The sequence below is a fragment of the Merops nubicus genome, unplaced genomic scaffold, assembly GCF_000691845.1.
Source record: "Merops nubicus isolate BGI_N331 unplaced genomic scaffold, ASM69184v1 scaffold16707, whole genome shotgun sequence".
Taxonomy (NCBI): Eukaryota; Metazoa; Chordata; class Aves; order Coraciiformes; family Meropidae; genus Merops; species Merops nubicus.
The window spans coordinates 11,066-32,189 of NW_008621143.1; the positions used below are offsets into that span (position 1 = coordinate 11,066).

General features: G+C 38.0%; 1 protein-coding gene across 1 annotated transcript; it reads left to right on the forward strand.

Annotated features, from left to right (window-relative positions):
• Positions 1 to 276: 276 nt before the first annotated feature.
• BICD2 (bicaudal D homolog 2 (Drosophila)) lies at positions 277 to 20,086 on the forward strand (the record flags this gene model as incomplete). Its single annotated transcript, XM_008944374.1, has 6 exons — positions 277 to 429; positions 1,871 to 2,323; positions 3,280 to 4,299; positions 5,446 to 5,597; positions 16,266 to 16,476; positions 19,461 to 20,086. Coding segments are annotated over 6 exons (1,995 nt in total), but the record flags the coding sequence as incomplete, so codon positions are not given.
• Between the last annotated feature and the right edge of the window lie 1,038 nt (positions 20,087 to 21,124).

The following is a 21,124-nucleotide window of genomic DNA, read 5'->3' on the forward strand; positions in this document are numbered from 1 at the left end:
GCTTACAGCCAGTGAGACAACATAGTTGTGAACCCTAGTTTCCTCACTTGTTCATCAGCTTTGAGTCAAGGGTGAGAATTTCTAAGAAAAGCAAGAAAACAAAATATAATTATTGTGTAAATTTGGTTTTCTCTAATTTCATTTTGGGGGGTGGGGCAGGAAGAGTTTCTGTTTGACTAGAATCTAGTGATTAGTGCGCATAAGGGAAGAGAATATTTTGAATTTAATCATAGCTGACCAAATCACCATCATTTTGGGGCATTTTTGTTTTTCCAGGTCAATCAGAATGTGGAGATACAAAGGGCCCGTCTGCGAGATGATATTAAGGAATATAAATTCCGAGAAGCACGTTTGCTGCAAGACTACACAGAGCTTGAAGAGGAAAACATCTGCCTCCAGAAACAAGTGTCTGTCCTGAAGCAAAATCAGGCAAGTTTTTCCAAAGACTGAGCATTGCTTTGATAGCACTAGTTAATTCCCATGTTATGGCATAGTTCTTTCTCACTTGAACATCCAGCCACTTCTTTTCTATGTTTTCAGCTGAATATATTTGGTCTAATTATGCTCTTTTGGGTGCCCTGAAATCATGTGGTAGGGATGAAGGGGATATTACGCTCTAGGTGAAGACTGAAGGAGATAGCGATCTGGTAAAATCCAATTTATCTGGTTGGTTACTTTTGGGTTCTTACTTTTTATTTTTTGTCTTGTTCATTGTATGCAGAAGAGCAATTAAAAGTTCCCAGCTCCATGCGCACAATCTAAAATAACAATATTCAAGAATGCTGTCATTGTGGACTGAGCCAAGTTTAACCTCAGGTGCCATCTTGTTGGTTGCTAGTAATTACTGACTGCTGCGTTTGTGTTCTGGAACGTTTTAAAATAGACTGCAACTTAAATATTTGAGCTCAATGGACATACATAGAACCAAGAGCTAATTCTTTCCAAGCAATGGATTATTTAATTTTCTACCTTGTCCTAATCCTACTCAATTAATTTTAATAAGCTTTAGCTATTCTACTGGCATAACTAAAAGAAGCCATCATGCTTTCCCAGGCTAAACTTGCAAAACTGAATGAACATGATTGGTTCCTGTTTTTTAAATCAGGTGTGCTTCAGCACCACTGGATTGCTGTATGTTAGCACCTAATATTACTTTAGCAGTTGGCAAAAACAAACAGGTTTCATGTCATATGTTTTTATTTCTTTCAGGGTAACTAAAAGGTATACTTTAGGCTTTTTTTTTTTTTCTAAGAGATTCAAAATTTTACATAAATAGTTGGCGTTCGTATTTTCAGTGCAACAGGTTTCAAAAAAAAAAAAGCACTCTCCAGATGTGCTGAAGTGATGATGACAAATGATAAAACATATTATTTTCAACGAATAAAAGTGGAGTTTGATTGCTGGTGCATCCCCACAGCTTTAAGCCCAGGGGCATGCTCTAACAACAGTACAACAGTGTCAAGCACAGCTTCACAATGCTGTCTTGGAAATGTTGAGCTTGAATTTGCAGGAAGGTTGACCAGGGAATTTGTTAATCAAACAGAGAAAGTGTTTGCATAATGTGCTAGGAAAGCCTATTGTGGAATGCCTCTGGATCACACACTGGATGTCCCATCTGTCTTAATTAAGCTGGAATAGATCAGGTCATTCAATGATTGGCTTAGAAATTTTATTCCATGGTCTGTCTGAAGGTAATTTATGTAAGCAGTGTTTACAGTCATTGTGCCAAAACGAGACTTCAGAACTGAAAAAATGGTTCCGTTCTCATCATATTTAGTGAAATCAGACATTCAAAAATAAAATTAATTGCTGCCTTGCAGGCAGATATTTTCATTAGGGTTTCTTTTCATTTCCATTTGTATGTGTTTAGGTGGAGTTTGAAGGCCTGAAACATGAAATCAAAAGGCTTGAAGAGGAAACGGAATTTCTCAACAGTCAGCTAGAAGATGCCATACGGCTGAAGGAGATCTCTGAACGACAGCTTGAGGAGGCCCTAGAGACGCTGAAGACGGAGCGGGAGCAGAAGAACAACCTCCGTAAGGAGCTCTCTCACTACATGAACATCAATGACTCCATGTACAACAGCCACCTGAACATCTCTTTAGACGGACTGAAGTTCAGCGACGAAGCCACAGAGCCCAATAATGATGAAATCATGAACGGATTTGAACAAAACTGCCTTAGCAAACTCAGCAATGGCAAAAACAGTACATCGACACCCAAGAAAAATGAAAGCTTCCCTCCAGCCCCAAGTCTGGTCTCAGATCTTTTAAGTGAACTAAACATTTCTGAAATCCAGAAGCTGAAACAACAGCTTGTACAGGTAAATGAATTTCCTAAACAACTGTGTAGTTCCAAATAGCTGCTGGAGTTTATTTGGGTTGTAATTTCAGTCTTTTCAGTATCTCCTGTGGCCACCATAAAGTATGAACTATATTTGCAAAGGCTTTAATTGATTTAGAATTTAAGGATGTTAATTGTTTGCAGGAAACTATAGAACTCTCTTTTTTTAATGCAGAGAAGCTACCAGTTATGTCCTATGTTTGGAGAAAAGTTGTAGTGCTTCTTCTGTGCAGTACATGGAGCGTCTATTTCATTATGTCACTTGTGAGAAAGCGAGATCTTCACCAAAATGAGTTTTTTACACCATATCGATTTTCATAAATATGAAATTAATGAGTAATTAGTTCAAAGAATATGAAGTTTTAATCAATACCAAGCATTTTTGTGTTATGTTTTTGCTATTGGGAGGCTGGAGAGTTTGAAACAAGGTGCTTATCTGTGTTGCCTATAAATGTTTTAGTTATTTTGTCAAACGTTTTTATTCTGTGGGAAAAATTGCTGGGTTTGGTTTTGTTTTGGTTTGTTTTCAAAATGAGAACTTTTAGAGGAGAAACTGCAAAATTTTTGGTATTTCTTAGTTTTCCATGAAGCTCCAAGCTTCCACCATAGACTAGCTGTGTGTTTTCTAGTATTTACTTTATAATGTGCAAGTTGACAGTAAACCTTAGCTTTCAGCTGAAAGGATGTTTTCACAATGAGACCATCAGCTATAGAAGAAATGTCTAAAAATGTGCATTTTGAAGTGCAAACGAGAAAGAATTGGCAAGGCAGCACTGTGCTTGAGATAGTTTTAGAGTGTTAAATAGCCTTTCCACAATGTGCAAGCAATTGGATTTCTGTGACCATGTGGACCTTGACTAAGTTTCTGTCTCTCACAATAAAACCATTTGGTATTACAGTTCCCTTCATGTAGATGTCTGTGTTCACACATTTCAGATGGAAAGAGAAAAGGTGAACTTGTTAACAACGCTACAGGAATCTCAAAAGCAGCTGGAAAATACACGAGGGGCCCTCTCAGAGCAGCATGAGAAAGTGGGCAGACTCACAGAAAACCTAAACGCAATGAGGAAGCTGCAGGTCAGCAAGGAACGTCAGTCTGCCCTCGACAACGAGAAGGACCGAGACAGCCACGAAGATGGAGACTATTACGAAGTTGACATCAATGGGCCAGAGATCCTGGAGTGCAAGTACAAAGTGGCTGTGGCAGAGATTACTGACCTAAAAGAAGAGCTCAAAAATCTTAAGGCCAAATATAAAGAATGTGAGTCTAAGTATGAGGAGGAGAAGAGCAGATATGAGACTGAGAGCCAAGCTCTAACTGAAAAGATCACCTCACTAGAAAAATCCAGTAGACAGGATAGAGAACAGGTGGCCAGACTGGAGAAGGAGCTGAAGAAAGTCAGTGATGTTGCTGGAGAAACACAGGGCAGCCTCAGTGTTGCCCAAGATGAGTTAGTCACCTTCAGTGAAGAACTGGCCAATTTGTACCACCATGTCTGTATGTGCAACAATGAAACTCCAAACAGAGTGATGCTGGATTACTACAAGGAAGGTAAAGGTGGACACAGTAGTCCAGGGACTACTGGAAGGAAGTCTCCCATTCTTCTTTCTAAAGGGCTCTTAACTATAGAGCTAGGAAAGGCAGAGAATGGAAGTGGTGACAGCAGCCCATCTCCAGTGTCATCTCTGCCATCTCCTGTGTCAGATCCTCGGAAGGAACCAATGAACATTTACAACTTGATCGCCATAATCCGGGATCAGATCAAACACCTGCAAGCTGCTGTGGACAGAACAACCGAGCTGTCCAGGCAGCGTGTTGCCACTCAAGAACTTGGGCCAGTGGTGGACAAAGACAAGGAAGCTCTCATGGAAGAAATCCTGAAGCTGAAATCCCTGCTGAGCACCAAGAGAGAACAGATAGCAACTCTGAGAACTGTGCTGAAGGCAAACAAACAGGTAACTAACCAAATCTTACAGGTGTGTCAGGGAATTAGGTTATAAACACAAGAGAATTTATCTTTGAGGTGATGCTGCCAAACCCTCAATGCAGTTTGCTGGTATTTAGTTCAAGGCTGAAGTAGGCTGCCTCAGTAGAGGCACACAGCTGTTGTACTGTGTAAAGTAGAGTGCTGGACCTTTAACTAACTTTTGCTTGTCACATAATTATGAAACTTTTTTATTCAGCTTAAGGGAGCTCAAATCTATTGCCTGTCTGAATTGTATCAGATTATATTTAATCTGATATAATCTAAATACAATAAATAAATAAATAAATAAATAAATGTCATCTAAAGACACCTAAAATGAAGAGGTAAGTCTTACTTTCTACTTGAAACAATTCTAGTAGTTACCTTTAAGAGAGTTCTTAATCTTAAGTACTCTTCTCTCTCAAATAGCAAAATAAAAGAAAGCCTTCCAAGGTAAGGAATGTGATACAAGAACAAGGTCAAAGTAACAGGAGTGAAAGGTAAAATTAGTCTTTGGGCATTGGCCTGTGCCATTTGATACACATTACCAGTCCAGTGGATGAAAATAACTGTCATTAAGAAGCCATGTGATACACTTCAATGTCTCCTCTAAAGTTGAAGTAATGCAAACTGAAGTTGTCAATCGAGGGAAAAAAAAAAAACATAGTGTTGTTTAAGAAATATAATATATACTTATTTTCAGTTTTCTTTTGCACATTTTAATAAAAGTGTCCCAAAATGTAAGATAAACAAAGTGCTGTAAGTGTTAAGAGAACTGTGGAAGTCATTGATGACTGCCTTTGAATACAAGGGATACTAAAATAGGCTATTTTGTTCTTTGTGTTGAAATATGTGAAATTTAATTTCTTTTAGTAGTTGGAGATAGATGTCACTAAATGTATGTTCTGTAAGTTCCTAAGCGCTGTTGCATGGTCAGTGTAAGTAGGAGATCTGTAAGTCTGATCTGTTTCCAGTGTTCAAAAATGAAATTTTGAACAAGAAAAACCAGAAGTTTAACATTCCGGTACAAACTAAAGGTTTCATTATGTGAATAGTGATTAGAAATCTCTTAGCCAACTGCTTTGTGAAGAATTTAACTAACTAGTATGTTTCTGTTCTTCTTGGTAAACAATAGACTGCAGAGGTAGCCCTTGCCAACTTAAAAAGCAAGTATGAGAACGAGAAAGCTATGGTTACAGAGACAATGATGAAACTGCGAAATGAGCTGAAGGCTCTGAAAGAAGATGCTGCTACCTTCTCTTCCCTCAGAGCAATGTTTGCTACAAGGTAAAGAACACGGACTTGGCAAAATGTCATTCCTTGCTTGTGTGGGGGAAGAGCTGAACCTTCTGCCCACCTACCCGTGCAGAGAGTGGTGGGGTGGGTACCTTTTTCCAAGCTTGTTGCTTACAGTGTCTGCAATATGTTCTGATTGGTGAGGAAAATGCCAGGGATATAGTATGTGGCTACAAAATGAGAAGCTGTTGTGGTGGTATTTATTTAATTCAGGTGCAAGATTATTTCTGGTTCTTGAAGCCATTGACTCTTGGGAAGGAATCACATTTAACATGGCAAACTGAGTGCTTATTATGCAATGAAGATGTGACTCTGCTTGACCTGTAAAGATCCAGAAAAAAAAGTAAAGATGTTGCAAACATGTTGTTATCCTTAGGTTCTCCATGCTGCAGTTGGTTTCCCTTGTAATTTAATTTACCTGTGTGAACTGATTTGGGTTGCAATTGTCTTTGGAACTTGCTTCTGCTTCTTAGTTGTGCTTTGTGGTGTTAAGAGACAAAAAATTACTGCTGACATGTGACACGCTGGAGAAGTGAGAAATGCTATTTTGATCTGCATGTTGCGTACTGATACTATCACTGATTTCTTCTTTACACATTTCTTTTGGGGAATTTTGAGGCAACAACATGACGCTTCAAAATCCACATCTGCTTTACAGCTAAGGAACTTTTAGTTGGTTCCTGTATGGAGATGATCCTGGAAAGCAGAAACAGTCTCCATCTGGAAATTGTCGGTCCCAGCTCAGTGGCAGACACAGAGACAGACCTGGCAATGTTCATTTGCCTGTGTATTCCATGCATTGCCTAAAGAAGGTGAAGAAGGGAGACTGTAAAGGACGCTGCTTAATGTAACCGAGACACTTGCTTTTAAGCTAGCCTGAGGGGATGGGAGAGTCTGTATGTGCTGTATGCTGCTTTGTTCAAACTCCACCTTCTCTGGACACTTTAAAACCCAGCCCAGAAAATGTTTTATCTCTGTCATCTGCTAAAAAGTACCATAGTAAGGAATCATGAGGGTGCTTAGGAGGATTCCTGAGGCTTTTCTTGTATGGTATTCTGTGAGAGTGGTTCTGCAACAGGCCTGATGTTCCTTGAATAATCTCAGACTTCTGGTGATTCAGCCTTTCTCAGCAATATCTGTGCATATGGGTAAGCATGGGAAGGAGAAATGGGTACCAAGGAATGCTAGGGGTTGAATTGTGGCAGCTGATTATGTTAGAGAAAGGAATGCTCTGTCCAGTCTGGATCTGTCCTACTTTCTTTCCTTTTTCTTCTTTTCTGAAGTGCAATTAATACCTAGAAATTGCAATCTTTTTGTGAGTTGTAGATCAGGTTGAAGCTGACAGGAAAGAGAGAAATCATACTGTTAACTTCCAGTTATTTTTCCTAGATGCAGATAGCTAGCTGTCTGAATTACAGGTAACTGCAGTATGTTTTCCTTACACCTTGATTTTCCTGCCTGTGTGGAAGTGAGAGAGTGACTGTGAACTGGTCTGGAGAGGAAGAATTGTCAAAGGAACATCAGAGAAGTAATTCTCTCGTCTTTTCTCTTTTTGTATTATGTAAAGGTCAATCCTGTTACTGGGAGGGCAATAACGAGGATTTCTTGGCATGGGGAGATCAGAGGCAGAATAGAAGTTTCTCCTAAAAGCAACAGACTCATGAGCTTTGTCCTGGAGCGCTCACAGGGAACTGTGAGTTGTTAGAGGCAGGACCAAGCTCTGGTTGGGGATGCACAATAGACTACTGGCTAAGCGAACAGCTGTAATTTCTGAACTTATGCTTTACTTAGTAACTGTAGTGAAAAAAATAAGGTGCCAAGAGCAGAGGACTCAAAGAACTGGGGATGGACATGAGTGAGATGTGGTCTGACAAGCCTTTTATCTTGCGAGCACTTGCATTCCTGATTGTAGGGTAGCAGAGAAGCAACTGGGCCTTGCATTTTGCATCTAGCGTGAGAGTGGCAGTTGCACAGAGCATGAAGAATAGCTTCTTTCTCCCAGTATGCTCAGATGTTTCAGATGTCACAGTAGCAATGGCTTATTGCCATAGGTAGGGCACTTGTCACTCCATTGGCCAACTGCATTCCTCCATCAGTGGTTGTTTCATCTCAGTCTCTATTTCAGGTAAGGTAGGTCTGGAAGGGGTGTTCCTAGGTGCTTTGGTGAAAATGACCTCAAAAACTGCTTTGGAGTCAGATTTTTAGGTGCGTTCCAAATACTGGAAGTATCTAACAGCCAAATTTGCCTTCACTTTTGCAAACAACCTGCTAATGGAGCACCTCTTAACAGTCTGCAGTAAGTCATATTTCTTCTCTGGCCAAGAGGTTTGTATCAGCAGGGACTAACAACCAGTGTTGGGGCCTTCACCCTGCCATGCTTGTTTCGGTATTGTGTTCAGGTGTGGGATGAAGCAACTGCTGCACACAAATACATATTTTCGACAGGAAGATGCCCATTTTGTAAAATGCAAAAGAGCTGTAAAAATACACAAGAGTCAAAGGCTAGGCATAAATATAGCAACTGACCTAATTTTCTTTTTAAAGTAAGTTAACCCCACTAATTCGACAATATTATTAGCTATTTTTAATAAGTAGTGAAAATACAGTAACACTTCAGCCTGGAGACAAAGGAGGGCTTGCAAAACACAGATTAACAGCCTGCAACACTCCAGTCAACACTGTACACCTAAAATTCACCTGCCATACAAAGGAATATATCAAGATATGCTTAATCCACTGTAGACATACATGCAATAGCTGTCCTATTAAAGTCCAGATTTTCTTAATCAACACACATATCCCTGTTGTGTGTACAAACAGACTGGAAGCCAAATTGAAATCTGTCCTGTAGAGCTGAAAATTGAATTTATCCACTTAATTAGACTTAATAGGCATTTATGTATTATTGTATTACAATCAAACACTTGGAAGTTTCGTTAGACTGAACATTAGGAAGAATTTTTTCACTGAAAGGATTGTCAGGCACTGGAACATGCTGCCAGGGAGGTGGTTGAGTCCCTATCCCTGGATGTCTTTAAAAGTCGTGTAGATGTGGTGCTTGAATTTAGAGGTTGACCTGGTAGAATAGGGTTAACAGCTGGACTTGATGATCTTAGAACTAAGTATTTTCTAACCAAGTGATTCTATGATACGATGAAAGCAATCATTTACAATACACTTGCAACATGGAACTACCATAATACCTAGGTGGGTGAGTATATTCTGTATTTTAAAGAATAAATCTTTGCAAATTGGCAGAAGAAAATATGGCTTCCCACAAACTGCTCATGTTAGATTTTTTTACCTTAGACAATATAAACTAATAGCTAATTTATTTTAAAGTAAATCTTAAATGGAAATTTCAGAAAGGCAGAATAAGTCTTTAAAATGCCGTGTTTACTCTCAGAGTTTGAACTGTCTCTGCCTTTTAACTGCATCTCTAGAACATAAAATCATAAAGAGCACATATCTGCAGTTAACTCATTTCACTCAGGTCTTTGTTCAAGTCTATATATCAATCAAGTGCCTACTGTTGAATGTTTATTGAGTTTAATGTGACCAATGCCCTATATTAACAGCACCGGGTAAGGAAAAAACAAGGAGTGACGAGAATGGTTGTTCCCAAACTAGAAGTGGATACTGCTGGTGGTATTCAGGTCACTTTGAAGTGATGCATAGGGAGCACAGAGCCAGGAGCTGCTGTTGTTTTTTACTGACAAAAATACCTGATCTCCAAAAATATTTTATGGTAGGCTTAATTTCTTTTTTTTTAATTCTTATTTAGTAGGTTAAGAAAATTGAAAGGTTTCAGGTTTTTGTAATACAGAACAATATAAATCTCAAGTGTGAGGAGGGTAGTGTTAGTAGCAAATTTGAGATAAGTTAATTCATCTTCCTCTAAAACACTGTCAGAAGAAAGACTGAATCCTTTCTTTGCTAGGCAAAGAGCTTCTCCCAAGTGCTTTGAGGGAATGTGAAGTGAGTATGTCCTGTTTTCTAATGATTTGGGGTGGGAGTGAAGCACAGGTTCCTTGTCTCTCAGGTCAAGGTGTGTTCCTAGATTGCCTGGAAGCAATTTGTCATTCAAAGCTGCCAACACATTAGAGCTCGGTTTTCTTAAAATTGATTGGGGGGTGGGGGAGCGGAAATGCTGTGTCATAACAGATGAGAAAAATAAAGATTGGAATGTAAGCTTAAGACTTGTTTTTGGTAAGGAAGGAGGGAGTAAGAACACTGAAGGTTTCTGTCAGTGGTTCAAAAACATCTCAGAATCTGCGGTTTCTAGAGTACACTGCAAGTGTTAGTGAAGCACACGTACAGATTGATCAACTACCAATTCAGGTTGAAGTCCTTTAAGGATGGTTAGATGAAGAGCAGGAGGCCGGGATGGTTATCACTTCATGACCAAGAAAAAAATGCACTGAGAAAAGCCTGCAATTGTGTTTAAACTCAATTTTACATTTTAAAAGCAAAGGTTATTTTATTTTTTGTTATGCTAGTCTTTTCCTTGAGTTTGATTTGCTAGAAGCTTGCATAAGCATCCTTCCAAAAATTCTAAGTGTAGAAAATGGCAGAAAGCATACACAATGAAAGTACAACATGGTTTTTCACTGTTCTCTTCCCTTTGGTATTTTTTTGTTGTTTTTCTGTCTTTTGATATAGCCTGCAAGTTTCTTGTCTCTAACTTGCATGTTAAGTGCTACATGCACTCGTGGGAGTACACCATAATCTCTTCTTTCTAAATTACCTCCTGTGTGACAGGTTACAGCCAAACTTTTGTGGTGGATGGAGTAAAGCAGGCTAAAAAACAGCCAAGCTGGCTCCTTGCTGGCTTTTTGGCTCAGGGTCAGGCAACAAAACCACACAATACTCTTCATATAAAGTTGCATTTGTCCTAATAAACCCTGACAGACTTAAACTGGGTCTGAGAAGTGACTTGGGATACATCTTCACTTCACTTTAATCACAGATTAAAGGCACAGGTTTCTCAACTTTGCCATTCCTGTATTTTCTGTTTCTTTTCCGGAACCTGAGAAAAAGCAAGGATAGTAAGATAACAGACATTTCTCATCCCTTTAAAACAAAGATAGAACAGTAGTTAAGAAATCTAGCAGAAGCAGAAGGCTTTGAAAAGCAGAGAACAAATGTGCCTAGATGTAATTAATGGCTACCCCCATCTTCCAGTGTTCCATGAACTGTAAATAAAGGGAGAGACAAATTGCAACAGAAGTCAGCAAGGGGACAAGTGGCAAGTGTTAGAGTATACTGGAAAGACTGACAGCATGTAACAAGGTTAAAATTATAAGATAGTGCTTGTGAAAAAGAAACAAAGCCATAGTTACAGGTAAGAAACTAGTAGCTATCTGTTGTTCATTAATGGAGCAAAAGGTGTTTCCAGTTCAGAGTCATACAAGCTCTGTCAGTTTTCCAAGTATCTAAAGTGTTTGGGAAGACTATTGTCTTGTGTTCATGGACATCAAAGGCCTCCAGAATATAAGGCAGCTTAAATTCATACAGAGGACAGTGCAGCCCTCACAGGACTGAGAATTGTAGCTAAAGGGTCTTCATACTGGGCTCCTCACAGTAGAAGTATTCAACTTCTCTAAAAATATCCTGTAGCATAAATGATCAGGAGGAGCCCAATACAGAAAATGTGACTTTGTTAATGTCCAGAAGGAGATTCCAGGATGGTAGTTACAGCATTTGCTTCCTATTAGTGGTGCTAGATCTAGTGGTGATGAATGATGGCTGGAGAGGAAAATGTTTAGGCCACCAGCACCCATGTGAAAACAAGGAGACACACAGGCAAGACAAAGGTATTCAACTACTTTATGGACAGGCTACAAAAAAACGAGTGATGTCTTGCATGCAGTCCCGTTTATAAAACCAATGGGCCTGCCTGCTCTAGACTCTGGCAGTTAAAATGTCTGCTAGTAGTAACACTGGATATATTGAGACTCTGCCTTGGTGGAGGTGCCCCTTGTAGGCAGACATTGGATGTGGGTTGCAACAATGACTTTGCACTCGTCTCTCAGATACTTTTCAAAGTGGCTGTGTCCACATAACAAATTCCTGTATGCTGTGGTGCTTTGTGTGAATGCCTACTGCTGTTAAGGAGAGTGAAACACATGAGGTGTTCCTGTGATATAATAGTGGTGGCACAGAAATACTTAAAACTCTTGTTGTGTAGCTTGTCTGCCTTTTTTTTTTTTTAATCAAACTAGAAAGTGAGTTACTTTAAAATACCTCACATAGGAGACTACTGCAGCAGCAGTTATTGGCATACATAGTGGTTTAGATAGGCAAGCCTTGCATTCATTTTGCAACTAGTAGGAAGCTCAGTGCTCATAGGCTGTAAAAAACAGAGCATGTGCACCACTTCTGTGGTATTGGTAAGAGTTCAGGATTAGATCCTCCAGCCCTTAATATTAACTTCTAATACAAATACTGTTTGAAATAGCAGGTGGTTAATATCCCTGATAGTGGAACGCAGTCAATGCTTATGTACATGTCATTTTATCTGCTTCTCAGCTATAGTTTCCCAGTTTTTAAGAAAGCTGAAAAATCGTGATTTTGCATCCTCAGAGTTTTAATTTCTTATGTAACAATTGGCAGGTTGACAATTTAATTTCTCAAGATACAAGTTAAAGGAGTTGATACTTCTCTTAAAGCCTCCTTCAGTCATATCTGTCTTGCTTTCTTGAAAGTCATCATATGGTCGTATGGACTGCAGGGGAGGGGGAAGAATATAATTATAACCAGGTCCCTTTGGTTACATCACTTTTTTTTTCTAGAACAGATTCAGTAGTGACTTTAGCTATAAACGTTGCTTAGTACATGCTAAAGCTTAAATAAAGTGGTATGTAGAAATAAGGCAGAACTGGCATTTGTGGGAAGTAGTGGTGTGCAGCTTTTAAAAATGACACAACCAATTGTTATATTTTTCATAATTTGGCTTCATATATTGTTTTAGAGAACCTAGTTTTTATTTATCATCATTATATTTACCATTTAGGATATTTATTTCCTCTATGTAGAATTTTGTTTTAGCTAGTGTTGTTTTTAAAAATCTAGTTGATGTTTCTTTAAGCTCCTTTTTTGTTGTTGTTAATTACCAGTCATAAGAAAATAGGCAACATCAAAGCATTCTGCTCACTACCCACTTGAAAACAATGAATGTGTAAATGTGCAACAGGCTTATGCTAATTTCATATTCTTTCAAGCATGAAAACTCAATTACTTTCTTTCAAAGGTGTTTTTAAAATAAAGATATTCTCTGTTCTGACCTCCTATTTATTTTTGGTTTGAATATACAGCTGGGGCGGAGCTCAGCACATGGCAAATGAAATTGTAAAAGGGAAGGATCTTTTATTGTTATTTCCACAAAGCAGTGAAAATATAGATACATATACCTAAAAATACTCTGCCATGGCTAAAATGACTAGAGCTCTGCATTAAGCTAAAGTACTGCTAGAGGCTTTGTCTTATATGCTTAGGGAGGCATCTTATTTTTATGTTGAGAAAATTGAATTGGGAATCGGTGAATAGCAGGAAGGAAGTAGGGCAGTTCCCACTCCACCTGTGCACACAACATCTGCATCAACTTCTAGGAAATTCTTCAACCCTCGCTTGTTCTATTCAAGTGAACAAGTGATGAATTTTGTGTAGTGCTGTGTTCATCTGGTTGTGGACAGCTATGCTTGCACGAGGAGGTTTGATTTTGAGGCTGTATAATTCCGTTTAAGATCAGGAAAACAGGTTCAGGATACATGACTCTGTGTAGTCATAGTAGTTAATACTCTTGCATCTCCCCAGTCCTCTCCTATATACAAGGAACAGTTTTTCAGGTATAGTAAAAACTGCAGCGGCACGTGTGCTACTGATAACACTTCCTTTTTGTTGGAAAGGAAGAAGAAACTCCATGCATAGTTGTTTTTTTTTTTTTTCCCCTCCCCATAAAACACAAAACCAAAACAACTTACATATTTGAAACAGTGAATGCCTTGTAATTTCTAAGGACAGTCATTTGATGTTTTAAACTTTCATGCTAACAGAAAGTTCGATGAGATAATGACTTGCTACAATAATCCTTTGGTGTCAAAATCATGGCTTTAATTATAGCTTGGCTTGCATTCCAGCAACTTCACTGCCTTCTAGACTCTGAGAAGCATTTGTCTGTGGTGCTAGTCAGCTAAACCATCAGGTTTGGCACAACTGACTGTTTGATCAAGAGGCATTTGAGTAATACAAAAAACATTTCAAGAAGAGGATTAAGGGACATTAGCAAGACTGTGGGAAGTCCCTACTCTACTGCACTGGTTTTGTTTTCTTTTCATCATCTCTCTTTTTTTTTTTTTTTTTCTGAAGTGGGGAGGGAGGGAGGAAGGTAGAGAAATCTGCCACTTTTACCTTGGCTAGCTTTGATTAGCACCTCTCTGGTGCAAGCCAAATGAATAGACAGGCTGCAGTAATCTTTACACTGCTTCACTGAGCTGAAAATTTTGCAGCTAAATTAACTTCCCCTTCTGTACAAAAAAAAAAAAAAAAAAAAGTGGATACAACTTGATTTACAAGAAAGGAGTGAAAAAATCCTCCCCATACTTTCACCTTGCCCAGATCTCTTGGGAAGGACAATGCTGAGAAGGAAACAAGGGTAATGGGGACATGTGATTCCAGTGCCATATCATATTTTGCTGAAGTACTCATTTTACCTTCCTCAGGGAATCAGTAACACTTTCTGGACATTACCCTGGTTTGCAGTAGTGGAGCTTTGAAAGAATCAGTTTTGAGGTGTGGGTAGAGAAGAAGGCAGAAAGGTAACTTGTGATATAACCAGACTTGTGCTTTCACCTCAAATTTCATGACTGTGTTTGAAAACTGGAAGGAAAACTCCACAGCCCTCAGGCTTCCCAGTAATCTTTAGTCTGTGCCTTGCTCCCTCCCCCAGGTGAGCAAAATACATCTCTGACAATCTAAAGCAACAGGGCACAGGGTTAGTAGAGATGCTGTGAGCTATTAATTTCTGTAGCCATGCCCTCATTGTGGGGCTGGTCCCACCTTCTGTAAGAGGGGAGGGACCATTATGCCCTTGGTTCTGGCCCTTAGTCTGCTTCCACTCACTGAAGTGTGTGGACTGGTTTTGCTTTTTAAGGTCCACCTAGCAATGAGGAGAAAAGGGCAAGTGCTAGGCTTCTGGTAAGCTAGAGGTTCCTGGTTTAGTTTTTTAAAAAGATAAAAACCCCTCGCACTGACTTTCCACTGTGCTCCATAGTACGAGAGACTGTGACAAGCTCAAGAGTAGGATGCACAGAGATTTGAAGAGGATAGATTCCCACTCACTTAGTGGCCCTAAACTCAGAACCTTCTGGTATGATACGCTACATTGCAGTTGCAGCTCATGCAGGTTTTGTGTGAGTATTTCTGGGTCATTGCTTAATCTCCATACATATTTTTGAAAATTCTGTTTTCCTTTCAATTTTTCTCTTCCCAAGCAAATAGGAATATAGGACTAATCCTGCTATTTGAAGTCAGGGAGAGCAGAATTCAGAACTTAATAGTATAAGCACTGCTGATGAATCTGCACGAATGTAGCTTTGTGGTGGACTTTCTTCCCAGTCTCCTTTATGTTACTTAATGATGATAAATGTCCCTTAAAATCAGGGTCTTTTCCATTTTGATGTTAAAAGGAACATCTCTGCTGATTATTTTGCTTTCATGAAGTTGTATTTTACATATGTGGCCACTGTAAATTCCAGCTGGTACCTATGAAAATTTATTTTTATACCCATACACATAATTGGTCTTCTATGTGCAGTAAATATGCATCTACATGTAAAGTCATTGATTTTACTAAAATTGTTCATGATGCACTGTGCAAGTTAAGTAGTTTCCAAGCTCAGTGAAAATGACTGTTGATGAAACAGTTTGCAGGCATTCATACAGCTTCCCCCACAGGATTTCCAGTAACACTCAGTTCTTTTGTTTAATTGTTTTCACCATCAAAATAGATGTTAAAACAATTATATAAAGGCCACTTGCTCTAGAGAAAACAGTATTAAACTACTATTTGTAGAAATTTTACATCAGGAATCAGAGCAGGTTAAAGTAGAATTATGAGAGGTGCTTGTTTTTAACCATGCTGTTCTGACACCTCTGGAAATTTGTTACTTGGACTCCATGTGTAAAGTAGCAAACTACAAATTTTCTGTGCTCATCAAATGGTATTTTTGAGCTTTTTGGTAATGGTCATTTTATAGCCCTCCTGTTACACTCGGACTCCCTTTCCAGGCTATAGCTTAGAACCTTCGTGGTCTCTGTGTAGAGACAAAAGTAATTTGACTGCATCGTGTCTACTCACTATGGAACTTAATCTTTAGACATGAATGTTTTTATACTGGGCTCCATACTTTCATTATCTAAGGGTGATGTTCATTATACTACATCTTGAAAGGCATGAATTTCAAGTGCTGAGCGTGGGATTGTAAGAACACCAGTGAAAAGTAATCACAATTTTCTACAGGTTTGGTCAAAGTTCCATTTACAAGAGTGTGTATGCAAGCAACTGCAAAGCTATCACTCTGCTAGTATCGACCAGGCACAAACAATTAATGTTTTATAGATGGAAACAGGATTGCTAAAGATTGATATCTTTCATTGCAGATGTGACGAATATGTCACACAGCTGGATGAAATGCAGAGGCAGCTTGCAGCAGCTGAGGATGAGAAGAAGACTCTGAACTCATTGCTTCGGATGGCTATCCAGCAGAAACTGGCATTGACCCAGCGCCTGGAACATTTGGAGCTAGATCATGAGCAGTCCAAAAGGGTGCGCACAAAATCTGCTTCCAAAGCCAAGAGCGGTAACCCTAGTGTAAGTCATATTCGGTCTTGTGGAGACAGGTCTGAAGGATCTGTCCTTAACAACCAGGTTTTTTGTAGTGAGAAATATAAAATCTATTGTGACTAGGACAGGTGTGTAGAAAAATACTATTATGCATATTATTTTATGCTGTAACCGTCAGCATAAATCCCCACTATCTAATGTTGCAGTGAGTTGACTTGTACTAGTATGTTGTTGAACCAGGTAATACAAATTGTATTATGGTGGTCTTAACTGTAACTAATTCATAAGTATGGGGATGCTATTAACAAGTTAACAGTGGAAAGGAATTAGCTTTTTCCACATTTAATATGTATGGGGTTTGCTGGTTATGGTAAGTGTTAAAAGAGTACACCTGATATAGTATGTCTGGTGCTACTAATTGTAGTTTGTATAGCACAAACGTGATCCTTTCTCCAGGGTTGCAGCATACTTCAATAAATGCTTTCACAAGCAGAAACAAATAAAACCTTCCTTGTTATTGTGGCTTAAGAAGTGGTGAAAAGCAGATGTTAAAACTAGAGGTATGTCTTGAAAATGCAGAGCATTTTGAAATTGGAACCTAACTTAATTTTCCTATTGTGGTAGGTATTAAGAACTTGATATCATGTCACCACTGACCCAAGTCCTGAAGCTTTTATAGGCTATAAAAGCTAGGAAAAAAACCCCTGTAGGGTACATTATTTAGACTCTGCTTCCCTCTCTTAAAAGAGAGAGTTATCCAGAAGAAACTTGCACATTTATATTAAAAATATGCAATATTTACCCAATGACATAAAACAAAATGTTAAGAATTGGGATCCTATGTGGTAGACAGTTCCACTTTAAGAAGTTGATGTTGTGGAAAAGTGTCATGTTGTGAAAGGATCTCTGTGGTCTCATGTTGCTCCTTGCAAGCATAACACTTTGGAAAGAATCTGTTTTATATATTACTGTAGCCACACAACATATATGTGTAGAATTAATATGACTATGGTCTAGTATTGTCAGTCACAAAAGAGTTTTTTTCTCAGCTTTTAGTATCAATCTAAATAGGATAGTATTTCAGAGCTCTGATCTTTTTTTTTTATATATACACAAAAGATAACTGCATTCCTTATGCAAGCACATTTCACAGGGCTCTACATTATAGGCACAGGAAATTGAAACAGATCCTCCTGCTAATAATTATTTATGAAGTAGCTTAGTATACATATTAACCTTTAAAAACAAATAAACCTTTGTCTGCTATTGAACTTTTAGAGGGGCCTTTTTAGCCACTTAATTACAACGTTTGATAATATAAAAGTGTACTTCGTAAGTGGTGCCTATGTAAGAGAAAAAGATGGAAAAAGTTGCTTTTTTAGAAAATTGTGCAAAATTCGTGAAGCTCACCAAGGCACGCTTTTTTCTTTAAACCAGAGTTTTAAAGTGCCTAGCCTAAAACTTTATTTTAATGTAAAGCCCTGTTCACTTTGTACTCTTTCAAATAATTTTGTACGCCTATAGTATTACTAAAAGCAATGCAAGACTGCACAGTTTTTGCTTGACAGTGATGTTTTATAAAGCCATCCTAATATTCCTGGTGTGGTGCTGCCTCATCGCGCTACCATTTCTTATAGATGACCAGCAGCTTGCTTCCTGTGCATTTCCGCTCTGCCTATAATTAGTCAGGAGATATCACAGTACTAATATAAGGTAATAAGGAGCACAGCTTGTTTTCCTAGTGAGGGAAAGCCACATGGGATTTTGGCTTCCCAGATACTGGGAGGGGAAGACTTCTAAATTCATCCAATGATTCTTTAAAAAAATGGAAAACACAGAATTCTCCTGAATCTGAGCTTTAATATTGCTAAATAGCAGGTTGGATATTTTAGAAGTGAAACATCTTTTAACAATTTTCAATCCTGCTTTTCTCTTCTTTGCTGCACAATCCTCCTAAAGGCCTTTACTCTTCTCATTCCTGCATCAAGTATAACTTAAAATACTTTGTAAAAGCAGGCATTTGAGTGCTAACTTTCTCTGCTCCCACAGAAACAGTTAAAATTTTCTTCCATTATGGTAGGGAGCTTTAATACAGTTTTCACTGCTTCCATGTCTCTAATGGCAGTATTTTTACAAAATACTAAAGGCAAAAAGGTAAATTGGAGAAATTATTTGAATGCATTCTTAGATTTTTTTATTTTTTCCAAATTAACAGGAACTTTCTGTAAAGATTTCAATGTTACCAGACAGTGACTATTACTATAGTTTTTACTTACACTTTCAGTTCCAAGTTATGAACAGTTTTGTTAAAGTAGTCATTTCCATCTTCATTCATGTCTCTGAATCTTTAAAAAATGAAAAAGCCAACCTGGCTGCTATTTGAGCTTGTCAAGGTTATGGTTTAACTTCTTGTAATACCTGTTACAAAAAGAAATCAGGAATGGAGGTAAGGTGACTTGATCCTGCTGTTTGTATTTTTAGATAATATTTAAGACTGAGTCTTGTAATTCTTGATTAACAATTTCTTGAAACTTGTATTTGCTGTAAGTCTTTCATATCACTTTCAATGAGTTGGGATAAAGCATGGAAAAGTCATCACCTACCTCTGCAACCAGGCTCTTTGGAATTATGTTCTCAGCATTGGCCTGCATGATATACTGACCTGCATGTTTCTGGAGAACTTAAAGCTTCACTGAAAAATGTTTCTTGCACATTCACTGCTGTTAACTTTTGCTTGAACAGCAAAGCTTTATTCAGTACTTGTAAGAAACCTTCTTTCTGCAAAGCTATTGATTTCTCAGGCTAAACCCATCAAGCATTGTTTCATCGGCTTGGAAAGCACCTGTGCGGTAAAGTGACTGCTTCTACTCCAGCAAGCTAACAGACATCCTCAACCAACTAACCTGCTTTTGCAGCACATTGTTTTAAGTTTTCAGTTCTTTAATTGAGAAATAAACACTGATTTTTTTTCCCTTTTTTTTCTAATGCTATTTTATTTTTCCATTTTTCAGCTGTAGAGTAGTCCCTGGAGAAGGCAACAGTGCAACAGCATTTCTTAGCCTCTTTTGTTATTGTTTAAAGTGGTAGACCATTGCAAAAAGAATGGAAACCACTGACCCGATCCTAACTTTTGAAAACACCTTTTCCTATATACTACCTGAGACTTTCCTTTATGTCTGAAGCTATAAAACAAACAAGCTTTACCTGTAAGTGCTGCTGCAGTAAGAAAACTTACAAGTGCTGAAGAAACCTACTTCAAATGTAATGATCACCGTATTAGTTTATGATCTACTAAAAAAGTTCAGATGGGGGAATTTCTTATCTCATTGCTGATGCTCATTTTTTTATCTGATTGTTAAACCTGTGCACTTTTGATATTTTTCTTTAGCTTCTTTAATTCCTTATGTAAAAGAGTTTATATAAATGCAGTTGTTTGTGCTCACAGTCTCCAGTTTGGGTTGTGATTCTTGAATTCTACATCAGCATGTGGTGGAGATTTTGGGAGGGCTCTAGATTGTGATTAGAAAAGAATTTCAACAAGAAATAGGACCTCTGCTAAACTGTGTGCTGTGCTTCAGAATCTTTTTTATTATTATAAAATGTTAAGCTTTTTATGTTTAAATTACTGATTTTTTTTTTTTTTTAACTGCCATGTTCATGAAGAAATCCAGGGTAATCAGATTCTGGGATTTTTTTTCATATTGTATTATTATTCTTAGGAATAGTTCAATGTAACAAGAAGAAAACTTGACTTTGCTCTGGTTAAAACAGTAATAGGCACTTGAAAAATATTCAGTAGTATTACCTATAAATTCCAGAATTCCTGGGTTTTAGGAAGTTGAAGTATTATTGATTAACAGAATTTTATACAACTATACCGGTTAAATTCCAAATTGGAATTGTTTTGTTACTTTTTCATTTTATTGTGCCAAATTATGGTACATTTAGAAAGAAAAATTCTAAAGTTGTCAATGATAGGGTGTTATATATCAGCGCCTTTCTGTCATTAATTATTGCCAGTAGTGCCTTTAATAATTTTAAGGGAGACTCTTAGAATAGCTTAGTCTAAGTCCTGTAACATAGAAGAAATGGAGTGGCTGTTTTGGAATTTATTAAAGACATGGAGCAATAAGTGCAAAGTGAACTCCCCTTTCGCACATTTTTAATGTGTAGTCTTACTATAGAGATTATATATTCAAGGAATTGTAAAAAATTCTGTTAGTCAATAATATTTCGTCATGCAAATCCTTGCAAATTCAGGGGTATAGAGAAAAATAAACACAAACTTAAACCCAAATACACTTTGGGAACCAAATGGACTCAAGTTGAACAAATAAGCAAGATACAGTAACACATTTGTGGTAACAGTACAGAAAACATATCAGGAATATTGATGTTATGTTAGCTTTGTATGGTGGTGGATGCAGTTAACCATAGTATTGTTTGCAAACGTGAACAACAAAACATTGATATCTTCTCTTGCATGTTATATCTAATCATTGTAATTTCAGGAAACAGAAATGGAGACGTGCATCAACAAGCTTTACCTATCTCTCTACTGTTTGTTGAGGCTCATGTGAATGATTAAAATTGGTACTTGTTGGGGGTGGAGCCTTCCTATTAAAAAAGAGCACAAATTGAAATAATATTGACAGCGGGGAAAAGATTTCTGTTT